Source organism: Giraffa tippelskirchi, chromosome 10 (assembly GCF_054371585.1).
Source record: "Giraffa tippelskirchi isolate mGirTip1 chromosome 10, T2T-mGirTip1v1.2.pri, whole genome shotgun sequence".
NCBI classification, from domain to species: Eukaryota; Metazoa; Chordata; class Mammalia; order Artiodactyla; family Giraffidae; genus Giraffa; species Giraffa tippelskirchi.
The window spans coordinates 141369769-141393483 of NC_137284.1; the positions used below are offsets into that span (position 1 = coordinate 141369769).

At 40.0% G+C, this 23715-nt stretch overlaps 1 protein-coding gene across 4 annotated transcripts in view; it reads left to right on the forward strand.

The window, feature by feature from the left end:
* Nucleotides 1-23715, forward strand: part of EXOC4 (exocyst complex component 4) — an 875766-nt gene that overhangs the window by 625242 nt on the left and 226809 nt on the right. For all 4 annotated transcript variants that reach the window (XM_081532917.1, XM_081532918.1, XM_081532920.1 and 1 more), the window contains one exon: nt 14647-14866. In XM_081532917.1, coding sequence (XP_081389043.1) covers nt 14647-14866 — 220 coding nt within the window. The remainder of the gene's footprint in view (nt 1-14646; nt 14867-23715) is intronic.

The following is a 23715-nucleotide window of genomic DNA, read 5'->3' on the forward strand; positions in this document are numbered from 1 at the left end:
CTCCCCCGTCCCTGGGATTCTCCAGGCAAGAACACTGGAGTGGGTTGCCATTTCCTTCTCCATATAATATGTATAATAACATTCAAAATGATAGTATTAGGTTATATATATTATATGCATAATATGTATGGAATATATATATATATATATATTCTCAGAGGAAATTTACAGCCAGTCTCATGAGTTAGATTTTTTTTTTCAAAAGTTAAATATGAAGCAAAGTAGGTTTTTGAAATGAATTTTTCCAGTAAGATGTAGTTCAGATTTGTGCAATGGTAAATCGTATTTTCATTACATTTTTCCATTGCTTTGAAAACAGGAAACATTTCTCAGATGAAATCAGGGCTTACGTTGGCTTTTTTAAAAAATAATGTTCAAACTACTTCTGTAGGCTTTTTCTGTTTCTTGCATATTCAGTAGCAATGACGAGACCGAGAGTGTAACTCACTGAACAGAGTAACCTGCCTGTAGACACTGACAGGCCTTTTATCTGCTGCGTGTTTTAGGTATTTTTCACCAGTATAACCTAGAAGAGTATCAGTTCTGCGGGAACTGATAATACTGTAATCGAAATTCTTCTCTAGTGTTTTCTTCAGAAACATGTATATTCCATCATTTTAATGTTTCTTCGATTTATAAATATTAACCTACAAGTTAATCTGCAGACAAGAGGCTTTCTTTTTTTCTGTATTATTTTACATACAAATGTAATAATCTACACTGTTCTGTATCTCAAGATTTTTGAGCAGAATTTAAAATGCTGATTTAGCCTTACAGAGGATATGAAAACCTGAATAAAGGATATGGTAGGAATGATAAAGTGTCTGATTCCTCCAATAAGTGGACCTATTTATGAAACTATAAAGAAGAAAATGAGTGAGGCCTCTGAAAGGAAAGAAGGACAACAAAGTCTAGAATGCCAGCGACATGGCTTAAAAATATTTAGCTTAGTTCACGTTCAATATTAAGTTGATATTACTCCAGCCCTTTTTATCATGTTAAAACCCTGCTGCTGCTAAGTTGCTTCAGTCGTGTCCGACTCTGTGCTACCCCATAGACGGCAGCCCACCAGGCTCCGCCGTCCCTGGGATTCTCCAGGCAAGAACACTGGAGTGGGTTGCTATTTCCTTCTCCAATGCATGAAAGTGGAAAGTGAAAGTGAAGTCGCTCAGTCGTGTCCCACTCTTTAGCGACCCCATGGACTGCAGCCTACCAGGCTCCTCCATCCATGGGATTTTCCAGGCAAGAGTACTGGAGTTGGGTGCCATTGCCTTCTCTGGTTAAAACCCTAAGGGTGTGATATGACTCTCAATGGCCAAAAGTGAGGCTCTCAAAAGCACATAATCTCTTCTAAGTAGTCAAGAACTCTGTAGGAGGTAAATTTGAGAAGAATTTTGAACCATTATAGAAAATAACTTTGTGACTATTTGTAAGTAATTATAGATATTGGTCTGGAAAAGCATGGAGATGGGAGCAGAGGTTGGAACCAACAGTGTTTATGAGATGAGCATGGCCTAATTGAAACAATCAAATATGTGAGTAAAGGAGATAAAAGCAAAAAAGTTTAGGCAAGCAATATCTGTGACTCTCATATATCAGAATCGTCAGCTAAGGGATCACTCACTGTTTTCCAGGTACTTTTTCTTGGAGCACTTTGCATTCAGGTTGGCAGTTAATCAAGTGATGATAAACCCAAGAGTAGGATATGAAATAATAATAAGCTAAGTTCACAAACAAGGTTATCTGCCAAATAGGCTCATTAGAGATAATTCAAACTGAGTTTTCCAAAACATTCATTTATCAAATATAATCAAATCCATCCTTATTGAAGAACAGTGAAGGAGAGAACCAAGTGGCCAGCCCATCTCTCCCAGCAAATATATATTGTAATTTTATCCCAACAGGCTCACAGTTCATGTTTTGACACATGATATACACCAAGCTCTGACTTCTGTCATTGATACCAAAGTAGTATTCAGTTTAGGCCAGAGTCAGTAAATTTCACATTACCAGGAATGTTATCAGGATTTGATTTGTTAATAGTTTGCCTAAAAGGTCATCATATGGATAGATTTCACATAATGCATCATTTAACTTCACATACTTTTCTTTTTTCTTTCACTATCTCTGTTCTTTCTTTCACCTTGTTTAGCCAGCCATATTTATACCTTAAAACGTAGCCTTACACTAGCCTATGTATTGTAACCTTCAAAAAAGCACTGGCCTTTCAGACAAGCCTAACCAATTTATGATAGAAACATAATATTATCATTTCTTAAAACATTTATTGAAAGTGTCCACTGTACTTGACTTCATGGCAAATAGATGGGGAAACAGTGGAAACAGTAGCTGACTTTATGTTTCTGGGCTTCAAAATCACTGCAGATGGTGATTGCAGCTATGAAATTAAAAGATGCTTACTCTTTGGAAGGAAAGTTATGACCAACCTAGACAGCATATTAAAAAGCAGAGACATCACTTTGTCAACAAAGGTCCATCTAGTCAAGGCTATGGTTTTTCCAGTTGTCATGTTTGGATGTGAGAGTTGGACTATAAAGAAAGCTGAGCGCAGAAGAATTGCTGCTTTTGAATTGTGGTGTTGGAGAAGACTCTTGAGAGTCCCTTGGACTGCAAGGAGATCCAACCAGTCCATCCTAAAGGAAATCAGTCCTGAATACTCATTAGAAGGACTGATGCTAAAGCTGAAACTCCAACACTTTGGTCACTTGATGTGAAGAGCTGATTCATTTGAAAAGACCTTGATGCTGGGAATGGTTGAGGGCAGGAGGAGAAGGGATGACAGATGATGAGATGATTGGATGGCATCACCGATTCAATGGTCATGGGTTTGGGTAGACTCCGGGAGTTGGTGATGGACAGGGAGGCCTGGCGTGCTGCAGTTCATGGGGTCTCAAAGAGTTGGACACGACTGAGCGACTGAACTGAACTGAGCTGAACTGTACTTGACATAGCATTACATGCTTTGAGTGTGATTGGAAATGTACAAAGCACAGTTGCTGCTCTGAAGGAGCTCAATTCTGATAGGAGAGAAAAGCACCTAGGGAGAAGAATGACTAATGCTGTCTGATGAAGTAAAATAATTCAAATTAATAAAGTGGCTTAAAGAGATCAGGGGAAACCTTGAGTGAGTGAGTCCTTGAAGGGATATTACAGTGAAAATGACAGTTTTTCACATATCCACTGTAGCTTACATGTCACAATATAAAACATGCCTGGATGAGCCAGAAAAAGACCACGTGGACATCATGAAAAAAAAAAAAAAAACAGTTTTTTTTTAAATGTAGAGAATACATAGAAAACAAAATTTGATGAGTAAAAGTTGAAATATGTTACTTGTTTCTTAATTTCCTCTTAGGTGCTAAACACTATCTTCAAGAAACAAGACACATCCCCTCTCCTCAAGATGTTTACAAAGTAAGAGGGAATACAGGCACCTCAACAGGAGTATTCTTTGGACCTAGGGTGCTATGGGCAGGGGGAGCAAAATGAAAGGCTTTCAACTGGACTCAAGGGACAGGTTTCCTGGAGAAAGTATCTCTAAGCTAGAGGCTGTTGGGCATTTGAAATAAGAGGTATGGGCAAAGTGTTCAGGCAAATAGACCACCATGGGCAAGACCTGGAAGTAGGAAAGAAAGCAGGGCTGGTTCATGAAAATGCAAGCAGTTATATTCTGTGCTTTAGTGAAATTAATATAGCAGCTGTATGTTAGGTATTAATGCATTGAAGGAAGAAGAGATGAAAGATGGAAAAACTAGTTAGGCGATTGTTGTGGGGAAGCCTAGGAAATAAATTACCTTTATTGAGTTCCACCCATTCATCTATGTCATCTAATTTAATGAAAGGCTAAAGAATGCTGCCGGGTGTTATAAATGGAGATGCAGGGAAGTTTTCCCAGGGTATGGCATGGAACTGTTGAGGTGGTACCATTCATATTGTGTGCTATGGTCATGGCAGTCCCTGGGCAGGGCGATTTCACTGTGAATACGTTAGCCCCTAGAACAGTCCATGGCCTCAGGTAGACACTCCATAGATACTGCTTAAATAAATGAAGGAATGAACAAGTGAATGAAGAGACAATATAAAGAAAATGTCTCTAAGTCTGGAAGTGTCTTGCATGAGTAACAATGCTGAAAATAGAAGGAAGTGAAAGATAAGTAAGTTTGAGACTGGGTGACTGAAAGGGGATGGTGCAAAAATAGAGAGCGCAGAAGAAGGAGAGGATTGCAATCACTAGAGGGTGGCTCTGAGACTCCATTTTGGACATAGTTTGAGTTATCAAGAAGGTATCCAGAGAAAGTATCTAACAGGTGATTTAAGATGCAGGCGAGGAGCTTGGGGAAAGAAGTAAGGACTAGAAATCAGATTTATTATATTTCAAGAGAAATAATTTAGTATTTTCTAATATTTGTATTTTGCAAGATTATGGTCCTCTCAATCCACACAAGGTTCAACTACATCAACACACATGCTAGGGTTTTCAAAATGGAGTTTGTTGATTGTGTTCCCCTCACCAGCCCTCCTCAAGAGATCTAACCTCAGGAAGGCATAAATGAAGCAAAGCGTGGCAATTGCTTAAAGCAGTGCTGGCATGTCATTAGCACAATTATAACTCTCAGCTATTAATGTTACTGTTATTTTTTCATTTGCTCAGTTTCATCATTTGTAAAATACAGATATTAATAGAGCAGATTTCAGGGAGTTATTGTGAAAACTGCAGAAAATAATCCATGTAAAGCTCTTTAGTTAGAACATGGTGAGAACTTCCCAGGTGGTGCCAGTGATAAAGAACCTGCCTGCCAATGCAGGAGACATAAGAGATGCAAGTTCAGTCCCTGGATTGGAAAGATCCCCTGAAGGAGGGCATGGCAACCCACTCCAGTATTCTTGCCTGGAGAATCCCATGGACAGAAGAAGAACTCAGTAGATGTAAGCAGTTATTAATACTGCTCCTACTCACATAGCAATGGATAGATTTGCCAGATTGCTCTGGAACACTTAAAATATATTTAATATATGACACATAAGTTTCCAGGTGATTTGATAGACAGTTTATAAACTGAGACTCATTTTCTTGAAAATTTTTCTGACATCCTTATCTTCTATTAAAAAGATGCAAAGGAGAGGTGATTTTACTATAAATAAGATAAATGAAAAGGATAAAAACAATTCCAGACCTGTTGGAAGAAGCAGCATTATCATTTCGTCTGAGTTTTATATCAGTAGTCCTTATTTACATGATTTTTTTGTTGTTGTTAAAAAAAAAAAAAAAAGGACCACTTGATATTAAGAGTTAGCATTGGAGTTATTTCAGTTTCCAAATTACATGCTTAAAAAATTTAAACAGCTGTCATTATAAAGAGGCTTACTTCATTTTACCTAAAGTGCTTCTCAGTCTGGAGGGAACACTTAAGTATAGTCACAAATCACTTGCTACCGCCAAGTGTAAGATTTTTTTTAAGTTAAATTTGTTTACAAGCCTGCAGAGCTCAAATTTTGTAGATAATTTTCTTTTCTACCTTTACTTAATGATTTCTGCTTCTTTTCTCCTCTAGTACTAGGCATGAATTTCACTCATTACAAAGAGAGCACCCAAATCCCTTTTTATTTCATTAGTTCAGTAAATTGTCTCCTAGGGGTTTGGACTGAGGACATGATTGGGCTCTGCAATGATGAGCTTGTTTTGCACTTTTAGCCAGAAAATCTTTATATACAAAAGTAACAGAAAGTAGTTACACTCAGCATGAACAATTACAGGCTGTTGGGAGAGCCTCCTCCTGATGTGCTGGTGACTTACTCCTATGAATTAAGAGGCAAATGTGCTCCAAAGTGCATTAACCTTTATGGATTTTTTCTTCGGTTTTCATGTTCCCCTGATTTGTGGCCTTAAATATGCCTGTTGCTGCTGTTTCTGAACGAGTCCCTTGTAAATCATTTCTAAATGATCTTTTTTGAGTCAGATAATCCAAGTCAGTTGAATATATCCCCAGTCAGTTCCTCTGAGGCTTCTTTCCTTCTTTGCCCAAGTTATTTTCAGTTTGCTCTGTGCCTTAAATGTCATGTGTGCTGACTCGCTCCACTTGTGTCCAACTCTTAGCGACCCCTGGGACTGTAGCCCGCCATGCTCCTCTGTCCATGGGATTTCTGAGGCAAGAGTACTGGAGTGGGTTGCCATTCCCTTCTCCAGGGAATCTTTCTGACCCAGGCATCAACCCTGCATCTATCTGCTGCCTTGCAGGCAGGTTCTGTACCCACTGAATCACTTGGTACCAGTCAAGCGTGGCAGGGATTTTGAGTATGTTCTGTATATTCATAAAAGTCCACTGTTCCCCTTAGAGTGATGTGCAGGAAGTGTCATGAGCACGTAGTTCCCTGTTATTAGTGATGTCTGGCATCTTTTCACATGGGCCCATATTTCTCCAGAAGAGTTCTGCATTGAACACTCAGTGCTCCCTTCTCCTTCTGGGTATGGAGATTGTCTTGGATTTGAGGGAAAATGTGAGTTTCTTTGTCTCCTCATAACTAATGTGTCATTCTGGCTATAGGATGGCTGTTACTGCTATTGTTTGCATTCTTTCCATAAAATGAAAACACATAATCAGTTTCAGAAAATTTAAATTTGGAATTCTGGTTTTTAAAGCACAAAATTATTTATTCATGTCTCTGTCATAAACAGTGCATCACTGCTTATTGCTAATTAAGTTTTAATGTAGATATTTATAAATACCTGTGTCCTGTGACATTATTAAATGTACATACATTAAACGTGATGGTGAGGATGGTGACATGGGGATTTACCTTTGAATATGCTTGATGACATAAGCAGAGCTTCTGCAGGCCTGTAAACGTCTCATAACTTTTCACATAGAAATCTTGAACTTAAGGAAGGCAAAGAGATGGTTCAGATTTTTTTAAATGTCTTTAAAGCTATTATACAATAGAAGAGATTTACAGCTTCTTGGTGGAAGGTAGGCATGGTACATCTCTGCAGAGTGGAAAGACTGGATTAGAAGTCACTTTAGTGGAAATGATATGTTGCAAGATGCTGCAGAATGCAGGAGGCCAGAGGAATACATCACACATATCTACTGGTTCTAATACATGAGATCAGGAGAAAAATCCCCAGCTTTTCATATAAATATTGTGTGTACATAATGCAGCCCAAACTACCAAAACATGTGTGTGATAATGTGACAAATTCAGGAATAATCAAAGTGAAAAGGATTAAAATGTTTTATGTTGTATGATATACATTATATACAGATATATGTGTTAAAAACAGAATTAGCAGTAAACAGTGACATATTGTTTGTGAGAGAGCCATGAATGAATTCCTTGTATTCCAAAAGCCAAAATTCTTAATTTGAATTTTCCAAAGTTTATACTTTTGATTTGTATTTTAGTTCTCTGGAAAGATGTTTCCCCATGACTGGATTCAGGTTATGCATTTTTTGGCAAAAATATGCATTTCTGGCAAGAAGTGATGCTGTGTTCTTCTCTGTATCATGTCAGATGGTACATGGTGTCAGCTGTAGAATCTTTTAAATTACTAGACTGTGAATATAAGGAATACTTATTTACTGTGAGCAACTATTTTTATTCAACTGAGTATTGCTCTCATTGCAACTTCTTGAACACAGAGGATCCAAATTGTATTTTAGGATATTTCCAGCTGGTAGCAGCCATAATTGTTGACTGAGATGAAATGGAGCTTTACAATAAGATGGAATTTGTGATGAGGAGTCTGGGTTAAACAAGGGGCTTGGGAAACTTGAGTGAAATTTTAATTAGTATAATTTTCCTGGGTAGAAATCAAATCAGGATAAAAATTTTGAAAATACTAGGTTAAGTGTGGGTACTGTGTGCTCATGTATGTGTTCCGAAGTACACATGCTTTCTATAAGAAAGAGTAAATTTAAAATATAGGGGGACTTGGTATAAAGCACAGGGAGCTCAGCTCAGTGCTCTGTGATGACCTAGATGGGTGGGGTGGGAGGGGGGGCCAAGGGGAAGGGGATATATGTATACATATAACTGGGTCACGTCCTTGTACCGCAGAAACTAACATAACATTGTAAAGCAATTATATTCCAATTAAAAATAAAATATAGGTATTACATATGTACAGATTTTTGGAGATCCCCTGGTTGATGGCAGTTTGAAAATAAAGCCTTTGGTGAAATAGTTACAAATGGCAACATTAGAATTTAGGGAGTAAGATCCGTGCTTTAAGACATTCAATGACAATAAGGATAGATTGCCTATACTCTTTGTTTTCTGGTTTATGCTACTCTACAGCTTGAGGTTTGGGAGGCTCATCTGAAGAAGGTTCTTCAAAAATCCTGTAATTAGATGCTCTGCGTCTTTCATTATGTAGATCCTTTTCTTTGATTCTCATTGTCTCTCTTTCCATATACACAGATGTACCTACGCTTTGTGTTTTCCTTCTTACCATTTACAAGAAGAGGAAATCCCCAGTGTGAAAGCACTTCACCAGATTAGATAATACCCTTTTTACAGAGTTCCATCTGTGTTCCATCTTAACTTTGAAGTGAAGTGTTTTCTTTGCTAATGAGATTCCTTTCACTGTTAAGAATTCAATGTTTTCTTACTTCCAAAGAGCTGATTAGGAGCATTGTTGGAAAAACTGGGTTTTTTGATGCTTCTCTTCAACACCCTTGACTCTGTCTCCTGTCTTCCATTCAACAGATGATTTTTTAAGGTGAAAGGAGCCATGCAGCATTCTGTGGGAATCTGGGGGAAATAAAATATAGGCTCACCCATGAAAGATGAGGAGGAAGTGCTCCTAGTATTTTAACTCATGGAAAGAATTCCACAGAAGCAAAATGAAGATATTCACTGTAGGATTATCTATAGTAGAGCCAGGAAGCATCATCAATGTTCCCTAATAGATGTTTGGGCTTCCCTGGTGGTTCAGACGATAAAGAATCTGCCTGCAATGCAGGAGACCCAGGTTCAATCCCTGGGTCTGGAAGATTCCCGGAGAAGGGAATGGCAGCTCACTCCAATATTTTTACCTGGAGAATTCTGTGGACAGAGACTACAGTTCATGGGATCACCAAGAGTCAGACATGACTGAGTGACTAACACTTTTACTTTCTTTCAGTAGATGTTTGGGTCAATAATGTGTTCATTAGATGATGGGGTTTCTCTGATAGCTCGGTTGGTAAGGAATCCGCCTGCAAGGCAGGAGACCCCAGATTGATTCCTGGGTTGGGAAGATCCCCTGGAGAACGGATAGGCTACCCACTCCAGTATTCTTGGGCTTCCCTTGTGGCTCATCTGGTAAAGAATCCGCCTGCAGTGCGGGAGACCTGGGTTTGATCCCTGGGTTGGGAAGATCCCCTGGAGAAGGAAAAGGCTACCTACTCCAGTATTCTGGCCTGGAGAATTCCATGGACTGCATAGTCCATGGGGTCGCAAAGAGTCAGACTCGGCTGAGTGACTTTCACTTTCATTAGATGATGAAGTGAGTCTTAGGCTTGCAAGTAATAACCTCTGTGAAATGGCCGATATGAAGCAGTGTGAATAACCTTATTGCATGAAGCAAAAAACAAGTGAGAATGTGGGCATGGAGGAGAGATACTCTTTCAATCCTATATCTCAATCTGTGGTTGAGATATAGGATTATTTTCTTCCTTTCTCTCTTTTTCTGATCATCTTTCAGTTGGACCCCCAGTCCAAATCGTTCAGAGAAGGACGCTATTTATCAGAGAGATCGCACTCTAGTTTTAGGAACAAAGGGTAAATGAAAGGACCTATTAATTATTTTATTCAATACTTGATTCAGCAAATATTTCCTGAGACCTACTACGTGCCAGCAGTAGACTAGTTCTAGGTCCTGAAGATACAGCAGTGAGAAATTTACACTTGACCCCTGGCCACATGGGGTTTTGGTCATTCCTACATACATGCATTGCTGAAATAGTCCAAGTAATAATCTAATGGCCCAAATTACCAGTTATGGATAATTGCATGGGGAAGTAAAGGAGAGAGTGAAAAAAAATGGTAAAATATGTCACACTTTGCTCTAAATCTCCAACCTCATCAGGATTTATGCACTGATAGTAATTACACAAATAGCAGCAGCCACCGCCTACTTAGCAGTTAACTGTATGTCAGCCTCTGTGATGAGCACTTGCATTTTATTTCCTTACTTAATCATCAGAACAAACCCTGTGTGTTACATCCATTTGCCAGAATACACAAATAGGATGAAGAGAGGCTAGGTAACCTGCCCAAGACGGTACATTCAAGATTCAGACTCAGGAATCCTACTTTCCGTGTTCCACCCTTGGCCATTCCACTTCCCTAAACCTTTCCTCTCTGCACAGACTATGAGTTCGGTTCACCCCTTAGATGCCTAGGGGCGATCTTCCTCTGTGTCCTTCCTGCCTAAGAAAGGGCGTTTTGCCCATTTAATGTGATTGCTTCTCACTTTTGACCAGAGTGGAGAAGAGGCTGGTGAGATAGCCCTAATTTTTGTCTTTCATTCTCCCCTCATATCTTGTCCTTTTTGCACAGTGGAACCCTCCCAGCTCCAAAAGCAGATTTGGAAACATGTTGAATGGGTCCCCTCGAGTCAGAGATGACACCATCAACCTGACTGTGTCATTTTAGACAGATGTGTATGCTTTAGGGAATAAATGATTTGTATTCGAAAAAAGTCATTTGGCTGAAGGTGATGGAAGCTGCTCCATCCGTGCTGCTCAGGGTGGTTTCATAGTCGAGGGGCACAAAAGGCAAATAAGGGACTAGAAAAAAAGAAAAATGGGGTAATTTGGAGCCTTCTGTCACTTTGTTTAGGAGCAAGTTAACTACTAAAAATCTCCTCCAAATAATTGATCGATGTTGAAAATGCAAGAAATACTTCTGCTCGGAAAACACTTCTTCTAAGACCCATGGGAAGGAATAAATAGGGATTCTGATGACAGGTGTATTTATTTGTTATCAGATTAGTAACAATGGTTGTCTTTCAGAGTCAGACCAAGGGAACCGGGATGCCCCTGGGTGGAGGGTTTCTCTGTGAGTTAGATGAGATCAGAGAGGATCACTACAGCATGATGTGGGACCTGGAGATCTTAAAACTATAACCATAGTTAACTCTCTGCTCTTTATTTCTTCATTTCCGCCCACCCCCCCTACCTTCCACTCAATCTCTTCTTAAAAATTTATTGTATCTTGTTTTGGGTCAGGCTTTAAATATATATATTTATTTATTTTTATTTGGCTGTGCCAGGTCTTAGTTGCAACATGCGGGATCTTTAGTTGAGGCATATGGAATCTAGTTCCCTACTCAGGGATCGAGCCCAGGTCCCCTGCATTGGGAGCCCAGAGTCCTAGCCACTGGACCACCAGGGAAGTCCCTTGGGTCAGGCTTTTACTTCCCTTTAGTTGTTGACAACATCAATTAAAAAACCTCATTGCTATTTGTCATAGCTTCTCAGTGTCCACTTTCCTGAGTGACTTTTCCACTGTAATAATCCTCTGTGTTCTCTTTCCTACCCCTTCTCCCCCTCCGAGGGCCTGGAGGTTAATGGAGCGTTTAACTGGTGATATGGAAGAGTAACCGTGATGTATTTGTTTATTAAGTAAAGGAAACTCTTTATTAGGTTAAACAGCTGAACTTACGGAACATTTATACCCCAAACGTTAAATGTGATCTAATTAGAAAGCAATTTATGAAATAGAGTCTTTGATAAATGTAGATAATTTTTGTATTGTCTAATTTAATTTTATTTGAGTTGCTAATATATTCAGTTTTTTAAAAGTCAAATGATTATGAAAATTATAATTGAAAAGTATATTCTCACTCCTTTGCCAGACCCCTCCCCCAATCCCTGCTTCCTATAAATACTCACATTTACTAATTTTTTTATGAATCCTCCAAGGATATCTTTATAATAAAACAAATAAATGTATAATTCTTATAATAAAACAAGTAAATGTATAATTCTTATAGAAGGGTGTATATTGGTATGCACCTTGCCTTTCTGACTTAACAATATACATCCTAGAGATCTTTGAATGTAAGGTCATCAAAAGCTTCCATTTTTGGGAGCTGGGTTGCTGCCCAGTATTGCAGTGTGTAGATTCACCATAGTTTATTTAACTGATCTCTAACTGATGGATTTTTTGTGTTGTTTCCAATCTTTTGCTGTAAAAACAATGCTGCACTGATCTCTGTACCCTGTGCATAGATCATCTAATCCATATTCAGATAATAGCTGTTGGGAGAATTTCCCAGAAGTGAGATTTCTGGGTCAAAAGGAAATACATTTGTAATTTTGAATGATAGTGCCAATTTGTCCTTCATCAGGGTTGTAACATTTTTCACTCCCATCAATAATATATGAGAATGTCTCTCTGCCCACAAAACCAACAGTGTGTTTTCAAACTTTTGGAATCTGGCTGATGCGTGGGTATAAAAAATGGTATCTTGGTATAGTTTACCTTTCATTTTTCTCATTATGAATGAAGTTAAAACTTTTTCTTATGTTTAATGTTCACTTACTGTAAAATGTCTTTTCATGTCTTTTGATCATTTTTCTACTATGTTCTTTGGTTTTTTACTGCTTGTTGTCTGTGAAGTAAGTTGCAAATAGATCTTCCCAGCTAATCACTAATTTTTTTCTCCATTAGATTCTGTTTCATTTTATTTAACTTCTAGTCTTTTGGGAAAAATTTAAAGTGCAAGGCCTTTCTTGCTTTACAGAACATTGTAGAACTGTAAAACTCACCAGGCAAAGCAGTATTATTAATCAGTAGGGGAAAATCACAATTGTTTCATGCCTTGAAATTTTTTGGTGTGAAAACATTAAAAATTCTTACTGTCAGTTACAAATATATACAGAAATGAAAAATAAAATTGATATGTATTAGTACCCTGTAACATTAGAAACACTGAGAATCAGAGTCTTGTTTCTTTGTTAAAATCTTACCGAGAGTGGGCTTCCCTGGAGGTCCAATGGTTAAGACTCCGCACTTCCACTGCAGAGGGGACACTGGTTCCATCCCTTAGATCTGGGAACTGAGAGATCCCATATGTCACATGACCTGGCCACAAAAGCAGGTCTTACCAAGAGCAGTTTGAACAGTGCTTGCCACATCTTCTTGTTGGGTCATTTACAATACACAGCAAAAATCTTTTCTCTGCCTTGGTGAAATGTCATACTTCCCTCTCAGTTTGGGTCAGCTGCCAGTATTTTATTCTTTGCTTTTCAATGTCATGAAATACCTCCAGGAGCTCCTCTAGGGTAATACGTTTTGATCAACATCACTTCCTCTGGGATGTCTTTCTCTCTTTCATCACAACTGTTTTTCTCTTTTAAGGTCAGTTAGTTAACCCTCCCTCTGGCTACATGTTCCTCTCACATGTTCCCAGGGTCTGTTATTTTCTTTTAGCTTTTTTGGCCAATTCCCTTTTTCAGTTATCCATTTCTGTAAACTGTCACAGGGGTTAATCACTGAGAGACGAGGAGACAACAGCTACCCACGTTGCTGTCTTTCTATGAATTGAGTAACAAATGTGAAGTGACCGTTCACTGATTGACTTTGAAAGAAGTGATATGACTGATCATTGATTATGATGAACAACAATTATTTACATAGAAATTACTAGATTGAAGCACTGGAGTTTCTGTTTCATGCCACTACTCACAGTTAATACACTATGGTAACTGGAATTCAAATCCTGTTGTACTGGTGTAATTTGCTAAACTGTAGTAACTTACATTTGTGCATATCAGAACCATGAAAGCAGGAGCTGCCAGCAGAGAAAAATACAAAGAATAGCATAACTAGTATCTGCGTACTCATCTGTGAGTTTTGACAGTTAACATTCTGCTATAAATGCTTTAAGTGTTTTCATAAAGAAAATTGATCATTACAAATAAAGTTAAACTACTCCTTTGTCCCCACCCCATCCTATTTCCTTTCATAACCTCTCAACCCACATTAGTGTCATAAATTTAAAGACTATGCTTATTGGAAAAGACCTTGATGCTGGGAAAGGTTGAAGGCAAAAGGAGAAGGGGGTGACAGAGGGTGAGATGGATAGATACCATCACCAACTCAAGGGACATGAATTTGAGCAACCTCTGAGAGAAGGTAGAGAGCAGAGGAGCCTGGCATGCTGCAGTCCATAGAGTCGCAAAGAGTCAGACATGCCTTAGAGGCTGAACAACAATATCCTTTATTTTCTCTCTTTTCGAAAGTTCTGTCTACACATATATAGAGCTTAAGAAATAGACAGTATGGGGTTTGCTCTTTGCATCGCAATTTGTTTTTTGTTTATCACACTTTCTTTTGCTTCTTATATTTTTATTTCCTTCCTGAATTAATAAATATTTTTGTCTCTCCTTTCTCCCCACTAGTTTGAAATTTTTGTTTCTGTTTCATCCTATTTCTACTGAATAAGTGAAATAACTTGTTTAAAAAACAGACCCATATATAGGTGAATATTAAAGTGGCCTGCCCTTGTTTAGAATTCTGGTAACTTCCCCAGATCTCTCCATGGCAGCAAGCAGAGATACCCATGTCTGGTCATATTTCTGCAGCTATCTTTCTGATATGTTTGACAGTGGTTGTGCTCTGTTTGTCTTCCAGATTTATTCAAGAGATAGAGCACGCCCTGGGACTTGGTCCTGCCAAACAGTGTCCTCTTCGAGAGTTTCTCACCGTGTACATCAAAAATATCTTCCTCAATCAGGTCTTGGCTGAGATCAACAAGGAGATCGAAGGAGTCACGAAAACATCTGACCCCCTGAAGATCCTGGCTAATGCAGACACCATGAAAGTGCTGGGGGTGCAGCGGCCTCTCCTCCAGGTAATCACATTCTTTGAACTTATTCTTTCTATCAGCAGTTTTCATTGACTTGGCAAGAGTTACAAATTGAAAAGAGAAGGAGAAGAATTACCATCTGTTTCCATGTTCATCAGGGACAAAATAAGAGGAAATAAATTAAACGGGCACTAGGGAAATTAAGGACAAATGTAGAGATAATGGAAAGTCCTGAAGATCTTTAAGAAAAAAAATGGTTAGTTTTGAGTATGGGAGATGGTGAGCCTCATTAACATTCAGGCAACTCCTCATTATTGGCCTGAAATTTGTCCTTGAATAGAATTCTCTTTCCACTGGTGAGTGCGTGCTGAAGTAGAAGGATTTACAGGGAGGAAGTGACTCTGCCTAATCTCAATGACCAACAGTAAACCCTCAGTTCCGTTTGAATGCTAATTTGGCTAGCTCACAGTGAATCCAAACCCACCTTGCAAACTGGCTTTTGAAGGTCAGATCATTTGTTAATTCAAGTGACAATCATCTTAATATGAAAATGTTACTTTCCCTATTTTAAACGATGGTTTCTGGGCAACAGAAGTAAAACAAGTTGTTAGATATTTAGGTTAATAGATGAGGTATTTGTTTTACATCCTTTAAGCCAGTGACTTGGAGGTAAATATAAAACCAAAAGAAAATTTGTATTAATATGAATTTCAATTATGAATATACATTAATTATCATTATATTGTATAATAATTGGACCTTTGCAGTATTTCTTCATTTAAGAGAATGATGGGCACAATAGTACATTTTTACATAGGTTGCGTGATATGTCAAAATGTGGAAGACTTGAGCTCTGCAAAGAGAAATTGGATAAATGGGATAGTTGCTTTAGTTGCCTTCCTTTACCTGCTTTTACATATATCATCCTTGATTTTTCCTTCTTTGTACACTAGAATGAATAAAAATACTGGCCCTCTAGTAGGGAAATGTCCTAGTGTGAGCATTCTCTTTTTTATGAGCAAAGTCTTCTATGGTCTTGAGAACAAAGACGAGAGGCATTCATTTCTCCCAGAACTAGAGTAACAGCAGCACATCTAGGAGGATGTTCATTTGGGTTGTCTGAGTCTGCGTTCCTAGTGAAGGATCTGTCCTGAGTGTGGGATGCAGAACAAGGAGAAGAGCAGAGACATGTGCTCACTTCCCCTTCTGCTGGCTCATTCTTCTACTGGTTCTTTGCATGGCCAGCGTCTTCTCTTGGTGCCAGTTCAAATGTCACTTCCACAGGGAAGCTTTTCCTGACTATCTGCCTAAGTAGGTTCCCTTCCTCGGTTATTTTTCATCTTCCCTCCTCCACCTTCTCAATCTATTCTCAACACTGGAGCCAAATTTTATGGATGTATCACCCAAACTCCCACGCCAGGTGACTTATGATCAGGTTCTGCCAATAGGAAGCGCTAGCAGGAAGTTGGAGGGTAAAAGGAGAGAGATTGGGCTCTTGTCTCCTTCCTCTCCATTTTGGATCAGAGTTCTGGCCTTAGGTGCCTCCCTCCATAACGAGAGGTCCTGCCAGATAACATTTGCCCCATGGCTCCAGCTCTCACTGGACTAGGACAACGCCATTTCCTCTCTTTGACCCTTGATGAGAGCTTTCTGCTGTTAACAGTCTCTGGGAGCCTCAGCCTCCTTTGTTGCTTCTTTCAATGCTGTCTATACCTCTGTAAGTCATCTCTTCATTAGTATTTCTTCCATTAATCATCTGAATGGAATTCTGTTTTTCATTTAGGATCATGAATAGGTTTCCCTAGTTAGTCACTGTTTTCAGGTTTGTTTTTTTTTCTTTCTTCACACGACTGTCATAGTTGTTTATTTTCTGGCTTGTTGATGGTGGGGGACAGGGAGGCCTGGCGTGCTGCAGTCCATGGGGTCACAAAGAACTGGACACGGCTGTGTGACTGAACCACAACAACAACAGGCTTGTTGATTTCCTACCTTTTCTCACTAGAAATTAAGTTCCAAAAGCATAGTACAGTATCAGGCAGGAGGAAGGTGCTCAGGAGTTTGTTGGATGAATGTATATGTGGGTGGGTGGGTAGATGGGTGGACACAGTGAATAGGTGTTGAGTGTCTTAACTGCAGAGTCAGAGTGGGAAGATGAGAAATAGAGAGTGACAGAAACTTGTTTACTTTTATGTTATGTCTGACCATGTCATTAATTTCTTCTCCATTAGAAAATCTCTCAGTATGTATGTCCCTCAAGTATCATGCTATATGCTGTACAGAACAGCTTTAATATGCTTAGTGTGGTGAATTTAAAAGAAACAGTACACTACAGAGTGAATCTGGGAGCTAAAGATCCTGGCTCATTAGACATGATAATTTTCAACTTGAGTAACAAAGACACATTAAAACTCCTAACTAGTTGAGTACAGTCTGGGCCATGTCAGGGCCACACACCGCTGGCTCCGTGGCGTCTCTGGGCAGTCTACCAACGTGCTTGTAAATTCACCCCTAACCTCATCACCAGCCATTCGTACGTGTCACTCCACCTCTTGTTCCTCAAGTCAGTGACTCCATAATTCTGAGGCTACATTGAGAACTCCAGCCCCCCCTCTTCTTTCTTTGACCTTGTCCAGATATGATAGGTACATGTAAGTGAACAAGTCTTAAAAGCCATTCAAGCTATTAATCTCCAAATATGTTTACAGAGGCCAGATGCCTGCTTTCACACTTGGTGAATTTGTTCTCCCTTTCTTGCTCAGAATTTTATTTTTGACAATGAAGATGAGTGAGACCATATCCATAAATTCGTTTAATATTCTCAGAGTTAGGTTAAAAAAGCACATGAGGAGGAGGTTATTTTCCTTTTCCATCGTGAGACAGCCTCTGGCTTTCTGATGATTGTAACTTGTTCTCTAACAATTTCTCTCGTGCTCAAATTTCAGTGTTTCTTAAGTGTGTTTCAGTGTCACTGTAATATTTTTTTTTTTTATTCCCAGCTAATTATAGGCAGCTAATATAAAGAAAAATAATTGAGAGGTAATTCTCAGTAATTGTAGCTGAGAATCCAAAGCAGTTGTGAAAAAAAAAGAGCTTGGAGAAATATCTGTATGTGTGAAAGATGCAGGAGGGTAAAGTATTGAATTCTGTGTCCTTCAAAGTCATTCCCCCTGCTCACTGTTGTTTGGTTACAGACTGGAAAGGATCGCGCCTTTCCCTGGAGGCGGCACCCACTGTCATAAAGCCTCAGCCCGATGGGGTTCTCCGGGGACAGTGGACAGACAGCTGTCTCAGTGCTGCTCCGTTTATTTCATGATGTACGGACACAGAGAACCCCAGGACACTCGGTCCTTTCCTCTCTGAAATGGCATTTGGTCAGGGTAGGCAGTCAGTTATAAGGGGGCATTTATTTGGGCCATAACATGCTTTTACATAGGCTTCCCAGGTGACTCAGTAGTGAAGCATCTGCCTGCCAGTGCAGGAGACTCAGGAGACGTGGGATTGATCCCTGGGTGGGGAAGATCCCCTGGAGGAGGAAATGGCAACCCACGCCAGTATTCTTGCCTGGAGAATCCTGTGGATAGAGGAACCTGGTGGGATGCAGTGCATGGGGTCGCAAAGAGTTGGACACAGCTGAGCACACATTCATGCTCACGCACTTTTACCTTGGTAACTTTACTTTGTAGGCACATAAGAAGGAAGAAAGGAAGGAAATAGGGAGGAAGAAATTACAAGCACCATTTTATAGGTGAAATAACTGTGTAGGTGTTGGCCATTGATACAGCAGCATTGTATTAGAAGTAACAGTAGAAGCAGTAATGATAGCAGTCATAATAGTAAATAGTAATAATGGTGATAACTCACACTTTAATAGCATTTACTATGAGCCAGACACAATCGAGTGCTTTATGTGTATTGACTTGTAAATGTTTTATATGCATTGACAACAGCTTTGTGAAGGTGGCATTCTTATTGTGGGGAGGAAACTGAGAAACAGTGAAATTAAATAATTTGCCCAAAGTCATTTAAGCTAGTATCACTAAAACTGTAATTCAAACCCCGGTGACCTAACCCTGGAACCCGTGTTCTAACTCAGTTTTACTCAGTGTAAGAGAATGCTTGCCTGCAAGCTATTTTTTTTTTTTTTTCTTTGCATGCATGCTCAGTCCTGTCTGAATCTTTGTGACTTCATGGACTATAGCTGGCCAGTCTCCTCTGTCCATGGAATTTTCCAGACAAGAATACTGGAGAGGGGTTGCCATTTCCTACTCCAGAGGATCTTTCTGGACCAGGGATCGAACCCATGTCTCTGAATTGCAGGTAGATTCTTTACCACTGGGCCACTCAGGAAGCCAAGCTATTTGTTGGCAATCTGCTATGAGATTGGCAGAATTTGAAGTCAACATTAAGACTTTTTTTTTTTAAGCAATTTGACATTGTCTGTTGAACCTAATAGTAAAAGATTGGAACTGGTGTTTTTATCCCTGGGTTTTTCAACTTTCCTTTTTCTAGTAATTCATTATTATTTATAAAAGTATCTCTCTGCCGCAGACTGGGAGGACAGGGGGAGAGTTTGGAACCAGACTCTCATCGTAGTCAGAGATGCACTACTCTAAATCCATGTATTGCCTACAAGGAAGTAAAAGTGTAAAGCCAGCCATCTTCCTTACCTCAGTTGTCTAACCCTTTTTCCAATGGATGGACTAGCTTGGATATTTGTTGCAGATGGTTCTCTCCTTGATTGGCAGCTCCTACAGCCTTGGCTGCTGTAGAGAAGACATTATTGACTAAATGGCTGAGCAAATAAAAATGAATGAGCTCATGATGGCTTCGTTAATACAAGGCTGTGTGTGTATGGAGGTTTTGCCCCCACAGTGTAAGTTTCATGGTCTTAAGTTTAAGATGCATTCAGTTCAGTTCAGTTCAGTCGCTCAGTCATGTCCAAATCTTTGCAACCCCATGAACCACAGCACGCCAGGCCTCCCTGTCCATCACCAACTTCTGGAGTTTACCCAAACTCGTGTCCACTGAGTCGGTGATGCCACCCAACTATCTCATCCTCTGTTGTCCCCTTCTCCTCTTGCCCTCAATCTTTTCCAGCATCATGACAATGTTTAAATTAAAACATCACAGATCCTATACCTCTAATGCTGTCAGATGGAGGCAGGATGGACTATGCTTCATTCTCTTACCATCTGAGAGTCCTCTGTTACCATCACTTTTTCTGCAGAATGGCCTCCATCCATTGCAAGGCAAAGCATGCTGACTCAAATGAAAGAAATCCATTAAGAGAAATTGCTCATTTCTCTTGACTCAGATCTTCTGGCATTCCAGACATAGAGCTATGGAAACAGCTGATTGTTTGAAGTGGATGCCCCTTCATGCCTTATATGTCACAGCCATCAACCAACTGTTCACTCATCAGACATGAGGAAACATTCTCTCTGTTCCCTAACTTGTCCTTGGTTTGGGGATGTAATTTGATTTATTCCTCTTTAGGGTCTCCATCCAGAAAAGGGGAGAGGAGACTAATGCTTAGGTTTTTCTCCCTTAACTACCACACAGCTGAATGGACATGTATCTGTGTGAACAAAAGATACAAGTAAAGGTTCCCCCCACCCCACCACCCCCACCAGTGGAATACCTGGTATCCTTGTTACTTAGAGAGGTACCTGTGGACAAGAACATCATGCCTCTGAGTCAGAATCTGCATGTGTATGGCATCCCCAGGTGATTTGTACGGACATTCGATTTTGAGAAGCACTGTCTTGAACGAGCATGGCTTCCCTAGTGGCTCAGTGGTGAAAAATACGCCTGCCACTGTAGGAGATGAGGGTTTGATCCCTGGTCAGGAAGATCCTGGAGTAGGAAATGGCAACCCACTCCAGTGTCCTTGCCTGGAGAACCCCATGGTCAGAGGAGCCTGGGGTGCTACAGTCATACGGTCTCACAGAGTCGGACACAACTGAGTGACTGAGCACACACACACTCCTTGTACAACAGCAACATGAAGTGTGGTCCATGGACTGGTGCATCCATATCACCTGAGCTTGTGAGAAATGCAGATTCCTCAGCATCAACTGTGCTCAAGAGTGAAGCTCAGGAATCGCTGATCTGACCAGCCCTCTTGGTGATTAAGAGAGGTGGAAGTTTTAGAAGCATTGTCTTACATAATACCAGCATTTCCAGAAGGAGGCTAGGCAGTGGGGCTCTGATGCTGTGGGCTTCTAGCATTGCCGCAAACAACAGTAGTTACTCCATAAAAAATGATTCAGCTTTGTTTCATACAGACGCCAAATTTGTAAAAACAATATTTGCAGTGGCAACAGAAGCTGCTTCCTAGTCTAGCACATTGCTGAATTTTGCAAAGTTCTTTCCAGACACAGGCTGAGTGTACGTTTCCAGGCTCATGTTGAGCAATGTGAGACAAGGACAGCTTTCCTAATGCTGAGGCTTACGTTCCCACATTCACTGGAGGAAAAAACCATAAACTGTGCAAGTGTAAAAATTGAAGCAATCTTCAAACATTTAAAGCAGATTTTCATTTTCCTCATTGCCCCAGTGTGTGTCAGAGCCCTTCTGAGACATGAGATAGAGGCAGCCTGCAAACCCTACATTCTCCTCTCTTCCTCATCCTTCTGAGCTCCCCACTGCTCCCTGGGGGTGTGTGGGTCTCAGTAACAATTCTCATTAGAATCACCCAAGAGCTTTCTGAACACACCCAGGGAGTTGGTTCAGTTGATCAAGGGTAAGATTCCATCCCAGAGATACGGTTCAGTAGATCAGGGGTGAGGTCTGGGCATCCAGGTGTTATGAGCTGTCCAGATGATTCCAACATATACAGACAGTATTAGCATCACATGTTGCTGGCCTGCATCTTTCTACTCCATAGAATCAATTACTGCCCTGAGAGGAAGTACAAAAAAAGTTATAAATAAGGGATTCTTTCTTTCAGTCACATTTGTAGCAAAGGATCTGTTGGATACTTTGAATCAGGCTTGATACATAAGACTTGGGATCAGATACAAATAGATTTAAGTCCCAGATGTTTCAATGGATACTTTTGTGATCAGGACCAAGTTGCTCACCTCCCCATATCTATTCCCTGTTTTATAAAATAAGAATAATAAAATATGTGTCCTAGGAACACAGACATCATTTCTAAGGTTTGGATGGAATAATGGTTGTAAAACATACCTCCTTCCTTTTCCATGTCACAGATGCCTGGACTTCAGCCTTGACTACTCGGATGCCTGCTACCTGCCCACAGCTTAACTCTCGACTTCATAGCCTTTTGACTTCTACTGACAATGCCTCACCACTCCCGCTGTTTCTTTGTAGATTTCAGCCTGCATCTCCTCTCATCACTAACTTGCTGTTTACTCACTCCTGTTCTCTGTGCTCCCTCACCCGGCTGGTAACTCGTGTTTCCTGCTTCCCCTTACCTTAGAGTGGCAGCAGGAGATGATATTGTTTCATTTCCTTCCTCTTTTTCCTGGCTTTGCCCCCTGATCATTTGTTAGCAGCAGAAACAGCATGCAATATTTATGATCATTAAAGCTAGTATGTTCGTTTCCCAGGGCAAGTATAACAAATTAGCACAAACTTGGTTTAAAAAATAGAAATTGATGGACTCATAGTTCCGGGGGCCAGAGGCCACAGTCCCTCCAAAGGCTCTGGAGGAGGACCCTTCCTTGCTTCTTCCATCTTGTGGTCCTGGCCTTTTTTGGCTTTGGGGAGCATAATTCTGATCTCTGCTTCCATCTTAACATGATCTTCTCCCACATTCTCCATTTTTCCTTTTCTGTGTCTTCTCAGGACACTCTCATTGAATTTAGGGCACACCTTAATCCAGCCATGACCTCACCTCAACCCTTACCATTTTTACGTTCACGAAGACCCTATTTGCGACTAAGGTCACATTCTGAGGTTGCCTGTGGAATACTGGGAGAACACTATTCAACTCACCACAGCTAATAATTGGAAGCAGTCTATATAGAATGCAACATATTCATCTTGCTATATTTTCCTAGAAAACACTCTGGCAGGAAGCAGTATAGAAGTAATGTTGTTAAGGCAATAGGGCCAGAATGGTCTAAATTCTAGATGTCAGCAAGGTTCCAAATGAAAGTTTTTGGTGGGCTGAGTGATTGCTGGAGCTCTAGTTAAGCTTTATTGAAGGTTAGTAGGCACAGCTGCTTACAGTATAATGATTTGCCAGAGATAATTACACTGATGCCCAAGCCTATTATCTCCCCGGCTAAGTCAGGGTGCTGCCAGTAACCTCTTGTTGGTTTCCCAGGAAAGTGTGGCCAGCAGAAGTAGCATATTGTTTTCATCATATCAAATTATGTTAATATGAACAATGTTGGATTTGAGTGGTGTTTGCATTACAGCCAGTTGTTGCCACTCTACTCCGTGGTACAGAATAGATTTAGTTTTTATTAGCCTAAATAGATTAGTCCCATTTAAGGTCTGCTGGAAGTCATCATGGAAATCATTAAGTGGAAAAGAGAGCTGATCAATTTTTTTTTTCCTCCCCTGTAAGCTTGGAGAGGTGGTGTTAATGGTCTCACTGTGCTAAAAATAAGTCTCAGAACCAAGATGCCTTGAGGCCTAATTTGATTCTTCAGTGTTTACCTAAACCTAAAGAAATACTGACTTAAATAGTAACTTTGAATTTTCCTTTGATAAAGGTAAAATAAAAGTAAAATAAAATACTCACCGGCAATATTATTTAGGCTCTTCATGATGCATGAAGGCCTCAAGTAACCAACCACTAGTGGCTGCTTTTATCTGGGAAGATGGGCTACAAGATTCCTTTGTTCTTTTTGATTGTTCAGATTGTCACCATGGCTTTCAACACTCCCCTGTCCACTTCTGAGACAGCTGAGCAA